Source organism: Amphichorda felina (genome assembly GCF_050947745.1).
Source record: "Amphichorda felina strain 45539 chromosome Unknown scaffold_7, whole genome shotgun sequence".
Lineage (NCBI taxonomy): Eukaryota > Fungi > Ascomycota > Sordariomycetes > Hypocreales > Bionectriaceae > Amphichorda > Amphichorda felina.
In genome coordinates, this window is record NW_028145043.1 from 2,657,502 (window position 1) to 2,676,890 (window position 19,389).

A 19,389-nucleotide genomic window follows, 5' to 3' on the forward strand; every position below is an offset into this window, starting at 1 on the left:
CTGGGCCCAGTTCATCTGCCATGGGTGCCCTGATTGCCTGAATTTCACCTGAAATCTGCATCCTTCACAGTGACATCTCACTTCCAGGTTAACTGCATCGTCAGTCCTCACGGCTGTCTATGCAGAACATCATAGACACGCTCAATTTGTGCTCATTCATCATGAAAACTATCGATAATTCTAGCTGAAAATCTTTGCCAGATCCACGAACTCATCATTCGGCTTCCGTCGGCGACGTCGTCGCATCGTTGGGAAACTTGTTGCGCAGGTTGTCGTACGGAGTCTGAGGATACTCGAGACAATTCTCCTTCTTCTGCAAACCGCCATTGCCGAATTTATTCACCACAGTGTCGATCAGACTGTCGTTCCCTGTCTTGTCCGAGCTGCTCTCCCACCACATGGCGCCTCCCAGACCATTGTTTATGATGTACTCGGTCTTGTGCTCGGCCACCTCTGGTGTGTCGTAGGAAACCATCTTCCTCTGCCCCGAACTGTAGCACCACGAGGCTTGGATGTTCTTATCATACTTCTCCTCTGATCCAGACAGCGGCAGCTTCTTATAATCGTAGACGCCGTTCTCCCACGTTCCCTCGCCAACCCCCTGGAACGGCTCGCCGGGGCCATCGGTATTCTCGAAAGCGCGGCCATACAGCGGCATGCCCAGGACCAGCTTATCGGGTCGCACGCCGCTCTTGACATAAAAGTCGACAGCAGCGGTGGTGGAGAACGGGGTCGATGCAGGTTTCTCGGTGCTGGGTTTGAGGTTCGCCTGGTGACCGCTAACTGAATCCCAGGATCCGGCATAGTCATAAGCCATCAAGTTCCAGAAGTCAAGATACTTGTCCATGCCGGGAACGTCCAAATTATTGAAATTCTGCGGACCAGCGGGACAGGCCACCGTGAGCTCAAAGTGATGCCCTCGGCTGGCATCGAGCTCCTGTGCGTACGCATCCAGCTCCTTGCGCACCTCGGCGAGGAGAGCGACGAAATCCCGAGCCTCGTCGGCATTCTGGGGATACTCCCAGTCGATGTCCAAGCCGTCAAAGCCGTAGGTCTTGAGGAGATTCACGCTAGACTTGGCGAATGTCGAGCGGCCCTCGGGTGTGCTGGCCGGACCCTTGAAGTTGGAGCTGTAGGTCCATCCTCCGATGGATAGAAGGACCTTGAGATTGCGGTTGTCCCTCTTCAAGATGCCGAGCTGCTTGAGACAGCCATACAGGTTGTTCCCTGTGTCATTCCAAGAGTCTTTCGGGTAGTGCTTCTCTATATCAGACCATTTGTCGGTCAAGATGCTATTGGGCGTTAGTGCCAAACTGCTTGAGAAGATGAAAGGCCACTTACACCTCGCCACTGTCTGACTTGACGTTGGCAAAGGAGTAGAGAACGTGAGTAAGTTTGGAAACTGGTAGCTGCTGTGGATGGTGGCCACGTCCGTAAATGGCCCTGGAGATTATGGTCAGTCGTTCGTCGTGTCAGTGTGGAGGAGTGGCACCACCATACCAGTTCACAAAGTAAACCACGGACCGGTAGCCCTCTGGTCCACCGCCCATCTTGACGCGCGGCTTTGGTTTGAATAGGTCACGAAGTCTCATGAAATGACGAAAGCCAAGCGAGAGTGACGCTATGGCGAGAATGAGTAGAGTGAACTTGATGTCAACCGTCCTAGCTTCAATGTTCTGGAAGACAAGGCAAGCAAGAGTATGCGTTGGCGCCTAATCCACGCAGTACCTTATATATAAGTAATTTTCTGGTGTCCAGATCAGAGCTGTCGTCAGCTGGGGGCGGAGTTACTGGAGTGACCGTGCTCGCCTGCCAATGATTGGCGTCAACTCCAAGTTTCTGGTCAAGTGTGGGTTCATTCATGTGGCTTGTGTAGCAAGATGGGACACATGGGCAGCCGGAGGTGGCGCGGGACACGCAGCATTGAGCAGTCGACTGAGGCCTGCATATGTGGGCCTCGTGCAACATGGCTCAACTGTCAGGGGGGCGACCAGTGGGTACATCTAGGTACCTGCCCATGTACCTTGGGGCCACATACTAAAGTACTAGCGAATGCTAACCTCAAGCTGGAATAATACGAGGAAACGTTGGTGTCTGGTGACGGACTGTGGAGGACTGGAGTTGGGGGGCGAGTTTTCCGTCTCGCATGTTGTTGAATTGACTTTCTTCTCCCAGACAAAATCCAAATTTGGCAATGGAACCCAGGACATGTAACTTGGCCACCCAATTGACTGAACGAATGGCCAGCGTGACTAGAATATTGGCATATATGAGGAAGATGGGTTGCCAAGTTTATTTCTTCCAATGCATCATCCGTGATGACGCCTGTGTGTCCGTACTTCGGGACAGAACGGTATACACCACTGTATTCGTACCTTGGCGTTGTTATAGGATATTTATGTACACATAAGTTCGAGTAATCGTGAAAAATTCCAAGAAAGAAGTTTATACCAAATCTGATGCCTACCTAGGTGGCATCGTTGAGAACATAGATTGGCTGCGTGAACATCATGCTCGGACATTGCGAACGCTCGGTTGGTTGATAGTCGCGCGCGTTTTTAGGGGGAGACGTCAACCCCAACAGCCACGGGAGGTAGTGCACTAATCTCAGAATGTGCAGTACTGGAACTGATCTTGGAGCTGGCCTTCATGAGAAGATCAATGATTTTCTTGTGGTGCCTCGACTCCGCTGCCTTTAACGCGGATCCAAAGGGGCCACCCTCGGCGTTGACATCGGCATTGTGCTCAAGGAGAAGACGCACGACCTCCTCGTGGCCGCGCGCCGATGCTGCCTGGAGGGCAGGTCCGTACTCTCCTTCTTTAATATTGACATCGGCCTTGTTCTCGAGAAGTATCCGGACAATCTCCACATGGCCTTGTGTTGAGGCGGCTTGAAGAGCAGAACCAAAGGGTCCACCTTGCAAGTTGATGTCGGCTCCATTGGCGAGGAGAACCCGCACAGCCTTGGGTCGCAAACATACCGATGCCAATTGTAAGGCTGCCGGCTGTGGTCCTTGTGCATTGACGTCAGCACCGTAGTCTATGAGGACTTGGATCAACTCCTCATTGTTCGTCTGCGACGCAGAAGAGAAAGCGGCCTGGTGGTGCGCGACGACGTCGGCGCCATTATCTAGCAGGAGCTGGGCCACATCCTTAGTTGATGCCATCAGTAGAGCATGGTCATTCTTGGCATGGATGTCCGCGCCGCGGTCAATAAAGTATTGAACCAGCTCTTTATGCCCTCCTCTTGACGCGTTACTTAGAGGCCCCTCGGATTCCGCGTGAATGTCGGCGCCATTCTTGATGAGAAATTTCACAACTTCCATGTGGCCACCAAATGACGCCTCTTGGAGGGCAATGTCGCAGTCTGCTGAAACGTCAGCGCCATGGGCTACTAGCATCTCGACGATCCGCTGATATCCTCGGCCTGATGCCAGCTTTAGAGCTGGCCGCTTCCTGTAGTCTCTAGCATTGACGTCTGCTCCGTTCTCGAGGAGAATCTTGGCCACATCTTCATACCCCTTTTTCGAAGCCTCATGCAGGGCTTTTCCGTCGGCTAGGCTGACATTGACACCATCGTCCACCAGCAGCTGGACAATGCCTGCGTAACCCCATTTAGAGGCCAGCTCCAACGCCCGGACATTGTCCTTCTCTGTCGCTGAAACTCCGGAGTCTAAGAGAATTCGCACAATATGCTCCTGATTATTTTCTGCCGCCCCCTTCAGAGCCTGTCCAAAGTTCACCTCGGTATCTGTATCCGCCCCCCGGACCTTGAGAAGTTCGGGTACGATTGAAGTCAGCCCAAGGGCCGAAGCGAGGACCAAGGGCGATGGATAGATCCCATCAACAGGGGGTTCAAACTGACAGTTGAGGGATCTGGCTTCAATAATGTGACACCATCTCTCGAACAACCACCCCTGGTCGATGAACAGTTGACGCAACTGAGCCTCTATCTGGGGGTCGAAGTCTGCGGCCCGGTAATGGAACGGCCAGGCTGAACCAGCGTAAGACACTATTCCTCCCTTCTGAACAATTTCGTCTCCCGATAGGATTGTCGGCGGTAACGAGGGTGAGAGTAGAGCCGTCAGAGAGATGCAGGCCATCTGCACGTGTGCAGTTTGCGGCCTTACGCTGAAAAAGGCTGCCTCTTTGGATTTTCCTATTGCCTCCGACTCCAAGTACTCACGAACGGAGAAATGGGCGATGCGGATATAAGGTTTCTGCGAAGAGTGGGCAATATCTACTTCGGTCAGGCCAGGACATAACTGCTGGATCGAGTCGATATCCTCCAGTCTCCTTTCCGGGTCGTATCTCGGCGTGTCTCCAAGTTCAATGGCAATTCCACCGATGAGTTCCTCCAGAGTCAAGGGCCGTGCCGCGCAACATAGCAGCATCAGAACCCTCTGGGCATAATCCCGGAAAAGCGACGAAATGTTGGCGAGGATCCTCTCGTAAGTTTCCTCGAGCGTCGCCGGGAGTGACTGGAGATGACGCTTGAGAAGGTTCTCGCTCGGCGGACAGCCTTGGAGCCCCTGAAGTTGGCATTCCACCCAACGAAACCTACACACAGTAAGTATGTCGACATACCTTAGACACTGTTTGCTTTCCAACAGTTCGGGGGAGCAAGACCTACACGCCGTTGCATCTACTGGACAGAGCTTCCTCAATCTGATCGTGGTGTGCCTTCCACCGCTTGAGCTTTTTGCTGTACTGCAGTCTTTCAGAGATGACACGTCGAATATCCTTATTATGAGCCTCGTTCTGGACCTTGATGGTTTCCTCGGGGGTTGCCTCCAGATCTTGTCGAATGTCAACTTCGTCCCGACTCGTCACAAGAATGTGCAGGCCATTCTCGGACCATTCACGAAGCTCAGTCACGCACTCCAACACCTCATCGCGGTGCTTCGGCGCCGGACTCTCGTCGAGCGCATCCAGCAATATGTAGGCATTGGAGAATTCCTTGACAAGCTTGCGCAGATATTTCAAGAGATCTGAAACAGGTGGCGTGGCGTTGCGGTATCTGTTATGCAGCTCGGCGAGGTGCTTGTGGCCGGGATGCTTGCTACCCAGTTGACCAGATAATTGCAGAATCAAAGCGCGCAGCATGGCAGAGGCATCCCGTTTTGTCTCATCGTTGAACGTGAAATAGAAGAAGGCAATGCCAATTTTCGCATTGGCCTTGCGGCGTCTGAGGGTATGCTCAATCGCAGTAGAGCAGAGGGCAGACTTGCCGCAGCCCGCGAAGCCAACAAGCCACAGGAATGAGTTGGGCTCGTCCAGCCATGAAGTAAACTGAGGACCAAGGACAAACCAGGACCCTGTGTTCTCATTCTTGTTCTTGACGACCTCATTAAAGTTGATAGTGGCGTCTGGGGCCTTCAGCCAGTCCCTGATTTGGACCGAGAGGTGGTCTGCGCTGACCTGGTTGAGGAGCACTGTGATATCTTCGATGTCGTCCCGAATCTGGCCAACGTCTTGGTGCTCAAGGAGATCCAGGGTCTGCTCCAAGAGATGAACAAATTCGTCCACATTCTCACCCAGTTTCACCAGAGTACTCTTCCGGAATGGATACGTTGCCTTGCGACTAACGGCGACAATGCTGTCTCTGGTTCCTTGTCGCTGGAGCTTTGGCTTGAACTTGTCAAGCTCCCCCTCGAGCTCCGCGACGAGCTCATGACAATCATCGATCCTGGACGCAATGTCCGCCGCCAGCTGAGGGTCATCGCCGTTTCGGGATTGGCGCCCATCGACAGTGCTCTGGGCCCTCTTGAGCCACTCAAGGAGATGGCCTAGCTTGCTGGTGGCCCGGGTAACATCGGAGGTTTGGTCTTTGCACGTGTTGTAGTACTTGTATAGCTCCTGCGTGACGGTGATACCGAGGGATAACACGCCGAGACCAAGTTCGGCCATGGTGACAAGGCTTGAGACGAGGCGGCCTGTTGTTAGCTGGGATGAGACATGGGCCGAGCGGCAGGAAGACACCCCCAAGGACAACAGCCTCGTGGACAGTGAGGGTGACCCCGGAGGTGGGCGACGGGCGGCATTTCATCCCATATTAACGTGGTAGGATGGTAGGATCGGGCGACTCCCAAGCGCCGAGGGTCTGGTAATGCGCCTGGGGTCCACCACAGTCCTTGGGGGGGGGGGCTCAGAGGCATCATGCATCCTGCAGCGTGCGGGCGAGTCGGGCGGTTGGGCGGAATGGCGAGGTCTGGCCCCCTGGTGGGTGTTATTATTAGTGGCCGACAGGGGTGTCGCGGTGTCGCTGATCAGTGGTCAGTGGTGTGGCCGTTGAGTCTGTTGGGTGTCTGTTGGTCCATGGTTGTGCAGAGATCTGTGACATGACCTGGGGCTGTGCGCGTGGTCCTGACGCCAATGAAGACGGAGAGACGCCGTGACACGTCACGCAAGCGCGGGAGTTGCATTGGTGAAGATCGTGACCAGCGGGCCGTTTGAGCCAAATGTAATAGTGCCACCATCGAGCTGTGGAACATCTGGGGATTCTGGCAGGCAGATAGGGTATACGTCCCAAGAACCTGCGAATACTTGGTCTACAGGTACCTCGCCAGCGGGCTAGGCGATAGTTGGAAGTGTAGTGTGTTAGGTGCACATCGTTGCGTTGAGAGGCTTCTCTTGAGGAGGGCAGATTAGGTGAACAATTAGACTATAATCTGTACGTAGACACATTCATATACTGCCTGAAACCAATGCATTCGCTGGCCAACATCTGCACGGGAAGAAATCGGGGAAAGGCGTGTGATAGATGTATGGTAGCACTTAGTTATATCCCGAAAATTGTCTACAGCTTAATATTGACTAAATGCCATTGAAAACAATGTCTTCGGAGTAGACTCAGCAATAGGGTCTTGACACCGGGTAGGACACTGCCGGTTTCGTATCGGATCCGAGCACTGGGCCGTGCCGATTCCGGGAACCGAAAAGCCGACACAATCTGAGTCATTTGTACCAATGCGCCAACAATTCTTCACCACCACCACTCCTGCGACATCGCACGACATTGCAGTGGCCACTCCGAGCGTCACAAACGAGCGCCGGACACGAGGCGACCGGGCTCGCCGCAGAGCCTGCCGACCATGCGCCCCCCGACCGCCCCCGGCGCCGCCCCGGTTCGCTCCGTGCTCCGGAGGGGACTCGGTCCTCAGCTCCGTCCTCAGCTCCGGTTTCGCCGATACCAGTCCTCGTCCCCCGTCCCCGACCGACCGCCCTCGTCGCGCCCCAAGGTAGACAATGTCGAAACGGGCGAGCACATCCCCGTGCCCAACACGGTGGCCCCTCTCCCATTATGGCAGCGCCTGGGGCCTCTGACCACCGTCGCCATGGCCTACGCCAGGGCCCAGAAGCGACGCCCGTGGGGGACCCAGTTTGTCTCGGCCCTCGTAACATACCTCGTCGCCGACCTCACCGCGCAGAGTATCGGCAGCGAAGATGAACTGGACCCGAAGCGCACCATGCGCAGCCTGGTCATCGGAGGCATCGTGGCCATCCCGAGCTACTCATGGTATGTACCTGTTCCACCGCCTCTTGTCCATGCGCCAACAACGCTAACACCCTTCTCCCCTTCCAGGTTCCTCTGGCTCTCGCACAACTTCAACTACTCGTCCCGCCTGCTCTCCCTGGCCACCAAGATCCTCGTCAACCAGGTCATCTTCACGCCCACCTTCAACGTCTACTTCTTCGGCGCCCAGGCCGTCCTGTCCGGCTGTTCGCCCGCGGGCGTCGTCGAGCGCGTCGTCAACACGGTGCCCACCAGCATCGCCAACGCCACCTGTTTCTGGCCCATCGTCACGGCCTTTAGCTTCACTTTTATACCCATAGAGTACCGCAGCGTGTTCTCCGGCGTCATCGCCATTGGCTGGCAGACATACCTGGCCCTGCTCAACCGGAGGGCTGAGGCGCTGACTGGCGGCAGAGCAGTAGTGCCCGTAGAGGGGGCTGCTGGGAAGACGGTAGAGGAATGAGCGACATGGATGAATAGATGCGTTTATTACTGTTGATAGATTTATTTTGGGTTGGGACTAGATGTTGGGTTTAGACGTGGACGGCGTTTTACATTGGGAATGTCATTTATATAGAAGAGCTTTATTAGCAGGTCACTGTTGTCTAACATCGGCCTGAGGGCGAGCTTAGATGCCTAATGTTCGCGAAAGTGAATTATGCAAATGATCACTGGGCGTTATATGAATTCCATCAATTCTCTTAAAAATACAAATACAAGTACAAAAGGTTCCATGGCTTGCGCCCGCTTAATACCGCTGAATGTCCAGCATCCAGAATCCCTTCCACAATATCCAATCACCATATTGGCCTCTAGTTCTCGCAGCCCAGAGAGGCAAGGACAAAGGCACCCGAAAGCACACCGGAGAAGGCGCTCGCCAGGCCAGCGCCCATGGTGGTGATGTCGTCGCAGCCACCGAAGCCGACGTCGTCGACATCGACCTCGACGTAGATGCTCATGTCGGCCTTTTGATCGCCGTCCTCGCCCTCGACGCGGATGGTGATGGTGTCGATGGCCTTGAACTCGTCCGTCTCAAGGGTGTCGCCCGCTTCGATAAAGTCAGTCATGTAACTGCACACGGAGGAAAGAAAACTTACTGTCGCAGGGGACGCCACCGGCAAAGGAGCAGCCGCCGGCACTCTCGGGGTACTCGACGGTGTTCTTCTCGTAGTTGGAGTTGCTCATCGTCTCCTTGGCGAGGTCGACCAGGTTCTCGAGGGTCCCATCCCCGTCGTCGTCGAAGCTACCCTCGACCGAGATCTTGATCGTGGCGCCCACCATCTCGCTATCCCCCTTGACCGCCGTGTCCAGCTTGAGGAGCTTGCCGCCGTTGCAGCCGTTGGACTGGCAGTGGTCCTTGATCTCGTCGAGGGCGTCTTCGGGCTTGTACTCGCCCCAATTGATCTTCTTGTCGCCGATGGTGACCTTGGTGTTGCCGCCGTCGTCGTTCTCCCACTGGTCGTCGCGGGCAAGGAGCTTGGCGAGGCTGAGAGGACCGGCCTGGGCCTGGGTGGAGAGGGCGGCCAGGGCCAGAGCAGAGAGACCAGCAGCGTGCTTCATCTTGGCGGTGGTGTGGTGATGTTGTTAGGCTTGTGTTTATCAAATAAGAGGGAAGAAAGTCAAAGACTTGAGTAGTAGGCTTTTGTTAGAGGTTGTAGTTGTTCTTGTGCTTGTTGTGATTGTGATGATGTTTTATGTTTGATGAACCCGGGGCAGGAAGACAACCTTATATACTTGAGAGCTGCTCCAAGTTCCTGGTGGCCCTATGCATCTTCACCTATGATAGCAACACTCATGACGTACAAGGCTTACAGACTTTGAAACCCACCCACTTCCAAAATAGAAGCCTAAGAATGCTGGCGATGTGTAGCCGCAGCCGCGCAAGATGTTACTATGCGCCGCCTGTGCCTCAAGGAGTCTTACCACTATGACAGCAAGTGTCTACCCCCTAAGGGCAATGAGCTGCCGCGCCCGGGATGACACTGGTTCGAAATGGTAAGATTATAGAAAGAAGCAAAGCTATTGTGACGCAAACAATGTTGCTTAGCGACTGGCTGGGGGTTACACATGGCATGCGCCGCCGCCAAGTCGGGGCCGATCGAATCCTCCTGCAACCGAGTCCCGCCAGTGGCTACGGGAGATGTGGAGGCATCGAGATCGTAAGGAGTATTACCGTCTCGGCCGGGAGGGCATGATCGGACCTGCAATCCAGGGTGTCCCTGTTGCTGTGACGCAAACCATGTGGTTTATAGTGGGTGATGATGGTGCTGTGCCGCTGGTCAGCCTGGGCTGATCGAATCCTCCCGCCACTGCGCTGGGGCTCATCGGATCATCGGCGTCATATCGTACCCGGACGCTGCTTATTCGTCGTCTCTGCCGAAAAGGAATTGGACCCTGGGATTCTAGGAACGGCTGGGTGAACCAGAGGCTCTGCCCAGGGCTGTGGTTTGGGAACTTGGGCGGCATGTTTGTAAGTTTATAGCAGGTTCAGGGCGGAGGACCCCTGCGGCTGAGTGATGATCCCGACCTGGTGTTGCCTATGAGTAAGTTTGGAACATAAACGAATACCACTACAATTCGGAAGCATAAAGAGTACTAATTTGTAAAAAAACATTCTATTGACACAGATATATGATTGTCACGGTTGGCGCTGTCCTACGCGCTAAACATAGTAATATGATTGGATTAAGAATTAGCCAAAGTGTACATGTAATTTTAGTGGAAGAGTGACTGTCCCCTGACCAACGTCCTTTTCATGGTATGGTCAAGAAACGTGCGATTTCTCCTCGCCGCCCCCATCATTTTGTCATTACCCAACTTACTTGCATCTCAAAACATGGCTTCCACTCGCGATGATGTGCAGAGCACACTGTCGCTCATTGAGACTATGAGACTGCCACATCCTTCAGGTCGGCTGCTCTCATCATTCGTCACCGAGGCTGTTGACTCTGCGTTGGCTGCCCGTTATGTTCGGGATAGATTGTCAGCGGGCGACGCTCATTCCACGGTTTCCGATTGGACCTACATTCTTGAATCTAGTATGGTATGTCCCTTCCTCGAAGCCTCTTCGCCACTCTAAATGTTCCGAGTTTCGCAAAACAGTTATCCTCCGCCGCCACCAGACGCCACCACCCGACGTGCCATCGCTAGACGAGATGGGGGCAAGTGCTGTGTAACCGGCAAGGCTGGCACATTCTGGGATCCCCTCGAGGTCATGCCCATTCTTCCAGTCCCGTCTGGCTGGATCACGGACAAGGTAGGTTCGCCCGTCTTGGAGCGCACCGCATTACGACAATGCTGACAGATCACCTTGAAAGGCGGGAGTTTTCGACATGCTTGGTGCTTTTTTTGGGCCTTCATATCGGGACTGGTGGCTCTCTTATGCCAGACACCCTGAGCACATGTCGCCTTTCCATAATCACTGGCTTATCCGGAAGTCAGTGGACAGGGCAATGGCGCGAGGCCTGGTCAGACTGGACAGGCTGCAGTCCTCGATGGTCGAGGTGAGTTTCGAATTATGGACCCCTCGTAGTGGATGTTTTCAGTCCTTTACTCATTACACTCGCACTAGTTCGTGGTCAATCCTGTTCCCATCGGACCATTGGAGCCGATGCATATCGGAAGCGCCTATGCATTATTAGCCGATCATTCACGGTCAGGCATCGAAAAGATAGATCCGCGCTTCGTCGGTTCTCACGCCCGACTCTGCAAGAACATTCAGTTCCTTGAGATCGCCCAGAAGATTGCATCGGAAACCTTGCCTCAATCATCGGTCAAGCTTCCAACAGCATGGCATGCACAGTCACAAGAAATATCACGGAAACCCTCCACTCTCGATAGCTTTCTAGGTCGCGGTGCTCTCACTGTCTGGCTCATGTTCCCAAACAGAGTTCGGATAGCGACCTACGAAACGTTGCGGAAGCTCGGAAGGCTACTTTACGGAGAGCCAGACGATTATTCAACTGTTCAGAGAGTCCCATTTGGGCTTTACCTAAAGTACCAGGGAGAACCTGACGGGTTTCGCAACGAGTTTACCGCACTACAGATAGTACGCAGGCATACTTCCATTCCAGCTCCAGTGCCCCTTGATGTAGTTTCCAAGCCAGGGGATGTGGATGATCCATTCTCTTCACCGCAAGCCTATCTTCTTATCACGAGAGTTCCAGGTGTGCCCCTATCACGCTGTCAAGACGTCCTGTCTGATAGAGGCTGCGAGGATATCGCCATTCATATGAAAGACTACCTGAGCCAGCTACGAGATATACCCAAGACAGCCAATCCAGACATGGCCATCTGCAACACTCTTGGCAAAGCGTGCAGAGACCCTCGCATATGCGGTGAACAGCCCATTGGACCATTCCTGGACGAGGCAGCTTTCAGCCAAAATCTACGGTTCTCAGATGACCCCAGCCGCCGTGGACACAAAATTGTCTTTACGCATGCTGACCTCAACCCCCGGAATATTCTGGTGGACCAAATCACCAAGTCGGATGGGAGCACCAGTTGGCGCGTGGCTGGAATCGTTGATTGGGAGAATTCGGGATACTATCCCGAATATTGGGACTGTACGAAGGCCATGTTTGAGAGATTTAGATGGACTAGGCGATATAATGATTTGGTGAAGGAAATCTTCAACGAGCTGGGGGATTATAGCCGCGAGATTGACATCGAAATAAGGAGCTGGGAGTCTGGAGATGGCGTATGAACTACTTGCTCCGCTGGCACGGGTCAGTCGGGTGGTTCGTCTACACAAGTGGTTTGATAGACAAGAGTATAACGGCTAACGTATCTATTTTGTTCGGGGTCATATCCTACCTTTTTTGAGTCATGTAGTAAGGAAGATGGAACTATGAAAATGACTGTACCCTTCTATATGGAGGATAGATTTATGATAAATCCATCGCATCAGGTGTAGCCTGAGGAATGGCTGCTAAGTTTTCTTTAAAGCTGTCCTTCCCAACAACGTATGTATTCAGAAACTCCACTGCATCATCTATCCCACTCGGTGAGTTAAGCCAATGCCATCCACTGGGATATTCCTTCCACACAACGTTTGCACCGAATTCACGAAGTGTATCTCTCAGACTGCGACCATTTTCAACCAAAACCAATGGATCGTCGATACAGTGCTCAAGAAGCATGGGTGTGTTGCGAAGGACCTCGTTATGAGCGGGGACTTGGTCTAAACCGAGAGTATCCCTCATTTCGACGAGGCTTCTGCCGATAAAGGGACATCGACATGAAAATCCCATCAAGGCAGCGAGCCTCCCTCCCGCCACAGTCGGTATATCCAGATTAAACAGTGTGTGCACGCTCGTTGCGCCGCCCATGCTAATTCCCGCCAACACGACGCGATCCCAACGCCCGCCCAATAATGCCGCCTCCTTGGCTATAAGGCGGCGGATAGCAGGGACAGCCTCTTTAAGCCCAACTGCCTGCAGCTCCTCGCGTTCCGCAAAGTCGCCCACGTTCCAGACGTCAAACCACTGCGGCCATGTGTCCGGGAGGCTGGCACAGCGGCGCATTGGGGCCTGGGGAAACACCCACCGGAAGGAAGGGAAGGCTTCGAGGAGGGTGCGGTTGTGTGAGTCGCGCGAGTAGGCGAGAGAGGCCGCGAAGTCGCGTGCGTTGCCGCCGCGGCCATGGAGGAAGATGACTGTGTGTGTTGGGGGGCCTGGTGGGGCGATGATAGTGGAAGGCAGGTCCATGGATTCCATGGCTATCGTAACTCTAAATCACCTGTTGCTACCGGATATATTGCTAATGGGCACAGGGAGCGGCAGAGTTCATAAATGAGGCGGGTTACTATTTGAGCAGCTCCTCAGGACGATGGGATATTAGGCAACAAGGCGCAAAAGTACGCCAACCCCGCACACGGCACACACAGCCCTCGAGTAATATGTGCTAGACAGGAAGAGAAGAATGTGTTATTAAGCAAGCTGCCTCGCAGCTTTGCGCGAAGGCATCAGCCGGAGGGCAAAGCGTAGCTTCCAGGTTTGCTTCTCTAATAGGGAAAATGACCACACTAAACGGCTCAAATCGACTAGTAATTAGTTAGAATATCGTTTTTACTCATTACGTATATAATTTAGCTATAGTATATAGGTACCCAGGGTCCCTTGGCGAGGGGGGAAAGCTTGATCAACTATTATACTGTATAATCATTCAAAAGGCAGGCCTCGTAGATCTATCAGAATACGTCGCCAGAGGCGGAAAAGGCTGCCCGTAGGGCGCGCCGCAAGCCTATTGCGTGAGGAAGGACTAGCAGATTTGTTTTCACTTTTGCAGGATTAGAGAACTTGCCACTTTCATCATGACAACTACCTTGAAGCTCCACTGCAAACAGGGAACAAGATAGCAACCCGACGTCTAACTAGACGATGTCTGGGCAAACTTCCTAAAAAGGCTTCCCTACGAATACGTAGGGGGCAAAAAAGTTAAAAGACTAAAATAAAAACATACAACAGCCGGTATTCGCTGGTCGTCACCGACCCAACTACTAATCAGCCCCTTAGTGGCTTGACTCTGGGAGAGCGAACGGGATCCCGTATTTTCCACTAGGTATGGTCGTATGTGATCGGAAGGAGAGAAAAAATGTCTTATCAGTTGTTGAGAACGATGTCATAACCAGTATTATTCCACTAATATATAGGGAAGCCAACATTCCGAACCAGCAAAACGTTCTCTTTACTTATGCTTAGCCTATCGCGAGCAATGTAATAGACTAAAGCCAATTCTTGTTAATGAGTCTTTCCTGGAGGATCTCAGCGAAGAGCTCAGAAATGACCAGAGCCTACGGTCAAAGGTTATCCCAACTAGACATCCCACAGTCCCGGTAGCACCAAACCTCATTTTAGAAGTCAAAGGACCAAACAGAAGTTCATCTGTAGCTCGGAAACAGGTGTTGCTCGATAGAGCATACGGCGCTCGCGCTATGCACGCTTCATCAAACTGCGGTGTGCACTAAACCGATATACGATCATAAGGCATACACCTTCAGTGCGACTTATCATGGTGGCACATTCAGGTTTTACAACCACTTCATCACAGGGCCGGCCATAGTCGGGGGCCTGCCTGTGTATAGAATGACCTGCATTGATGATTGGCAAATGGCTGGCAACATAGATACCTTTGTACGCGGAATTACTGCATTCATAAATGTCCGAGATTTGGCAGAAGCCGATTGGAATAACTTCATCTAGGCTGTGAACTCTAGAGCGTCACAGACCTAGACGGTAGCGCTAGCAAATCTACTCTGGGCACGCCAAGAGCTCAAACGCTCCCCCTAGTTCATTCATTCATCATCAGCTTTCACACGAAGTATCTTAGACCAGATGGGCCTCGTACTTGACTAGCAAGGCAGCTTTCACACGATGTATCGATATTCTGAGTAACAGAGAAGACCAAATCGGAGTATTTGAAGTCTACCCGGAATTCATACGAACGCTAATAGTGACGGATCCCATTTTCGGTAACTTCAAAGGCAAGACGAAGGATTCCAAGGTGGGGAAATTTATACGACGCGATGCGGAGGGCGAGACCGAGCCTCCCGAATGGTCAGCCAACGTGACGGCGAAACTCGCCTCTAGAATGATTGAATAAAAGGGCCGGGGAAAGTTAAGTAGAACTATGATCAGAAGAAGGATTGCCGAGCTTAGGTATATGGCTAGCAAGTAAGTGATCCCAGTGTTTCACATGGAAGGGCGTCCATTAAGACTTGAGGCATGGAAGGCCCCCTTAGCAAGGGATAAATCGACCGTCTCTATTCTAGGTTTCCTCTCATTACTATCTAATCAATAGCCCCTTCGAATCCTTCTAGAGTGAAGGTGCCATTAGTAAAGCTTATCGTAGGTAAAGCAGAAAGTATCCCCCATAATATCCATAGTATCCCCAACGGTGATGTTCTTCGCGTTAACTCCCATGGTCATCTCAAATTCTAGTGTTACATTACCACCCTGAGAATTCGTATAATCCATGAGATAGATCGGGCCAGAGATATCCTTTAAGCGGTTCGGTAGGTCCCGCTTCTGCCATGACCACCATACGCGATCTAGGTTGGCATGATGTAGAAAGAAGACGGGGTCGGTTGGGCTTGCATATAGATCACCCATCTGACCGTACGTTCCACCCACGCTATAGTGGCCGCCACCGTGAACTCCCGAGGCATCGAAGCTAGGGCCGCCTTCAACAACGTTATCAAACCATCCGAAGTCTGGTTGTTCCAGGGTGAGTTCGGTCTGGTTCATGCCGAGATATCGGCCGGCAAAGTACGGGCTAAAATCCCGCTTTAGGCAGCGTGGGTTTCCAGAGAGGTCGTCGAGGGGGCCTAGGTTCACAACCAAGTCCTTGAATGGGCCATCCTCGACACAGCCACCGCCGGTACGACCAGGCACATCATTGGTGTTATTGCTGGGGATAAAAGGCCCGTTATCACCAAAGCCGAAGACCGGGTCAAACACAGGAGATTCGGTGAACTTGGAGGATGGAGTCACATCCAGCGTCCAGTCCCAGTATGGCTGGGCGCCCCTATAGCCACACTCGTCGCGCAGGCCTTGCTCATAGAGAGCGGTGAACCACCGATGCCATGGGAGAAAATGACCCTAGACAGTGTGAGCCTAATTCACAGAAAGGTTGTACGTATTCGACGAACCACGTAGTGAATGGAGAAGGTCTGGTTGATATGCGTGGCAACCAGATCATCGTATCTGCTCACCGCCCCGGGCGCATCAGCCTTGGGTGTGATGCCAGGCTTGGAAAGAAAGCACTTCACAGCTACAAGGTACTCGATCTTCTCCCATCGATTAAGGGTCCGCCTGGTTTGTGTCAGTCCTCTTCCGGGGCACGCAGCGAAACCATATCTGATGCCACGAATGGCATGTTCGCAAGCCCGAACTACTCACCATTCCTTGCGGACAATGGGATTTCTGCATTTGGGCTTCGGAGAAGCTGTCGCGTTGAGCGGAATGGCCCATTGCAACAACAGTAGAAGTAGCAGTGGCCGGCCAAGGCGCCTGAAGAACGTTCCTGACATGTCGAGGCTGGAGAAGCGGATGATCGATGCGCAGAAACTTTCAAAGATGCGACACAAACATGAGCTCTATCAACAAGACATCCAACTCAAGCACGTAAGTGAAAACCTCCCACGTAACAAAGGGTTAAAGCCGGAGATATAAGGAGATGAAGGAGGTGCTCGCTGGCTGGGCATGCATTGGGGCCAAGATAGCATTTATTCGGAAGGCTGGCAAGTCAACAAATCTCCTTTCCCTCCGAGATGAGGGGGGGCTGGGGATGCCATATTTGCCCAGTTCCCCAAGGACACTGTAGCAACCATCTGGGCTGGCTTCTAGGGGCATATGTACCTAGGTAGGGATCCAGCGTGCGCCATTGAAACCCCCCCAAAACCCCGGTGCTGCAATTTTTTTCCTGGCCACGGCGTTGCGAACCGCCACCCACATTATCCAAAGAGACCATCGCATCAGGCAAGTGGCATCAGAGATCTCGGGGAGAGACACCGGCCTGGCCCCATTAAAGCCCCGAGAGTCGCCGTTGTGAAGCAACCTGCAATCCGACCCCATGTTACGGCCCCGTGTTAGTAGGCGGGGATTAGACCCATTCTCGTGTGCCCCAACCTTGCTACTGCTCGTATGCTTCGCTAGGCCGCCCCTTTTAGCCGGTTCGAGTCTTGCAGACGAGAAGCGCCAAGAGCTATTTGACCACTTGATTAGTGGAGCACTGGCATGATATAAGCTGTGGATGATGGAGCGAAGGATGATGATACAGATAGTTTCTGAATTAGTAGCGACGGCCTGCCAGAACAGTGTGACAACCAACCCAAAGAAACCACGTACCCCGTCAATTTTTCCTGTCTGGCTTCGCTCATCCGTCGAGCCTCCATTACAGCTTCTTCGTCCATACGTTGGGGATCGACAATACGCTCGACATTTTGCTAGGCTGTCTTTAAGCGCATGTACTCACAACTTTCACTCCCCAGATGATCAACAGCAGTAGAAAGAGTCGTGAACTCTCTTCTGCAGCGACCGTTCAGGAAGTGGTAGAGCCTCTGCTGGCGGACGGGGAAGATCCTGGTTGAGCCAACCCTGTACATCGCAGTGTCCATCCCGTGTTGAGCCCGTCATTCAGAGACAAGAGCATCGGAGGTGCAGAACCCCTCAGTGAAGAGGTGATTAAGGGTTCACTTAAGCAACTAAGGATAATTCTTTTCAACTGCAACTAGGCAAGGAGTTGGGTGTAAAGCACTCACTTTCCGGCCTGTCCTGGGCTACGAGTTTCCCAAAGAAGCGGTAGCAAAGATAGAATTCTAACGCTTCGATACGGTAGATCTATGCACTCTCGGTAGCCGCATAGCTAGTAGTGCCGGACCAGGAAATTTTTGGGCATGATGCCATTGAGATCACGGACTTGGACGGCCTAGTAGCCGGGTAACCGTTATACCCACCCAAGATTACGAACCAAGACTATATCAGATCCTCAAGACTATACCATTAGCTAGATCTATATAGTTACCACTAAATGTATCGCTACCTAAGCCTTCCTTAACGAATGACACAACGGCCCGGACCAGGTCACCGTGAATAATAATAATAATTATACCCATTCTGGGGCAGACCTCGTTGTACCAACGTAAAGGTAAACTCAATTAGGTCTATTCTAGAGTAAAGAGGAAAGGAAAGAAGCTACCTAATCCGAGGGCCTTATTATCCTTAAATGCCCCGATCGGTAAGGCTTACGACAACAAAGGTTTCCACAACCAACCTTGTAACGGTCACCCAGCTACCGGTTACACACACAGGGCTCAGGAACGAAGGGATCACGAGAGGCTTCAAGCAACATATAAGGGCAGTAGCCGCAAAAGAGAATAAGTGTTGGTAGAGCCGAGTTGGACTGGAGTTTGTTCAACAAGCAAGCCGTCATATTATCTATCTAGAGCTAACGGAGAAAGAAGAAAAAGAGTGAACAGTGCTCAAATTCGCAGTCTTAGGTACTGCGCTATTGCCGGGCAACTGGATCACAGGGATCCGGGGGCCCGGAGCTCCGGACCCGGCAAAGCCGGGTTTACCATACCGGGCCTTAAGTCGTGACACTAACCACTAAGAAGAAGGTAACAAACCTCATTGGACCCGTACATCCCGGATTCCTAATCGCCTGACCAAAACCACCATCATTTCTGTGGCGCGCTGAGCGACCAATTGAGTAACGAATAGATGTGCAAAATACCTGTGGTGGTATAACCCGCATGCATAACTGCGGTCAGGCTGACAAGTGACGACGCAGCTGAGTTGACTGTCACAGCGTTATGCCTACACTGGCAGTGCTGGCAGTCCTTTGAAGCGGTGCCGAGGCTCGAATCCCTCGGCTGGCAGGTTTCCTTACATATAGATCAACGAAGACACCTGGGCCTGTTGCATCGATGCCCAATCGGTTTCCATCGGCTTCTGTCGTATCTCTCAAGTGAAGCCCCTCAAAGTCGTTCTAATAGGGACAAGCAATGTGCGCCGTGGCGTTGTAAAAAGCAAATCCGACCCCGTGACGCCTGACAATGAATCCATAGACAGTGCGCCTATTATAGTGGAATTATCTCTATACGCACGGCGGTGCAAGGGAGCATCAACGGGATAAGAGAAGGGAAAGCCGCGAGGGCCAGGCTGGATATCTAGAGGCTCTCGCTCATTATTCTGGACTATAATGCAGCATGGCGTAGGCAAAGCATAATGGCAGGCATCTCTTCTACCGTATGACGAGATGAGTCTGAATAGAAAGTGCAAATATGCGGCTGACTGGACTTTATCCATGGGACACATGCTTCAGATGCTCGTCTTGCTGCAGGATGCATGGGCCCTAAGTGCCAGTGATGT

The 19,389-nt window shown here is 52.6% G+C and overlaps 5 protein-coding genes across 5 annotated transcripts; 1 reads left to right on the forward strand and 4 right to left on the reverse strand.

Annotated features, from left to right (window-relative positions):
- Positions 1–214: 214 nt before the first annotated feature.
- Positions 215–1,550, reverse strand: CHT4_4 (glycoside hydrolase superfamily; the record flags this gene model as incomplete). The annotated part of the gene is made up of 3 exons (XM_083197007.1): positions 215–1,292; positions 1,342–1,443; positions 1,501–1,550. 3 exons carry the CDS (start codon positions 1,548–1,550, stop codon positions 215–217), a joined length of 1,230 nt encoding a protein of 409 aa, XP_083048215.1.
- A 1,008-nt stretch (positions 1,551–2,558) lies between these two features.
- On the reverse strand, positions 2,559–5,910 carry ACO1O0_007640 (ankyrin repeat domain-containing protein; the record flags this gene model as incomplete). The annotated part of the gene is made up of 2 exons (XM_083197008.1): positions 2,559–4,560; positions 4,634–5,910. The coding sequence occupies 2 exons, from the start codon at positions 5,908–5,910 to the stop codon at positions 2,559–2,561; spliced, it is 3,279 nt and encodes a 1,092-aa protein (XP_083048216.1).
- A 1,427-nt stretch (positions 5,911–7,337) lies between these two features.
- ACO1O0_007641 (Mpv17/PMP22 family protein) lies at positions 7,338–7,979 on the forward strand (the record flags this gene model as incomplete). The annotated part of the gene is made up of 2 exons (XM_083197009.1): positions 7,338–7,519; positions 7,586–7,979. 2 exons carry the CDS (start codon positions 7,338–7,340, stop codon positions 7,977–7,979), a joined length of 576 nt encoding a protein of 191 aa, XP_083048217.1.
- Positions 7,980–8,328: 349 nt separating this feature from the next.
- ACO1O0_007642 (uncharacterized protein) lies at positions 8,329–9,076 on the reverse strand (the record flags this gene model as incomplete). The annotated part of the gene is made up of 2 exons (XM_083197010.1): positions 8,329–8,564; positions 8,614–9,076. 2 exons carry the CDS (start codon positions 9,074–9,076, stop codon positions 8,329–8,331), a joined length of 699 nt encoding a protein of 232 aa, XP_083048218.1.
- Positions 9,077–15,348: 6,272 nt separating this feature from the next.
- ACO1O0_007643 (tyrosinase family protein) lies at positions 15,349–16,547 on the reverse strand (the record flags this gene model as incomplete). Its single annotated transcript, XM_083197011.1, has 3 exons — positions 15,349–16,116; positions 16,167–16,329; positions 16,417–16,547. The coding sequence occupies 3 exons, from the start codon at positions 16,545–16,547 to the stop codon at positions 15,349–15,351; spliced, it is 1,062 nt and encodes a 353-aa protein (XP_083048219.1).
- Between the last annotated feature and the right edge of the window lie 2,842 nt (positions 16,548–19,389).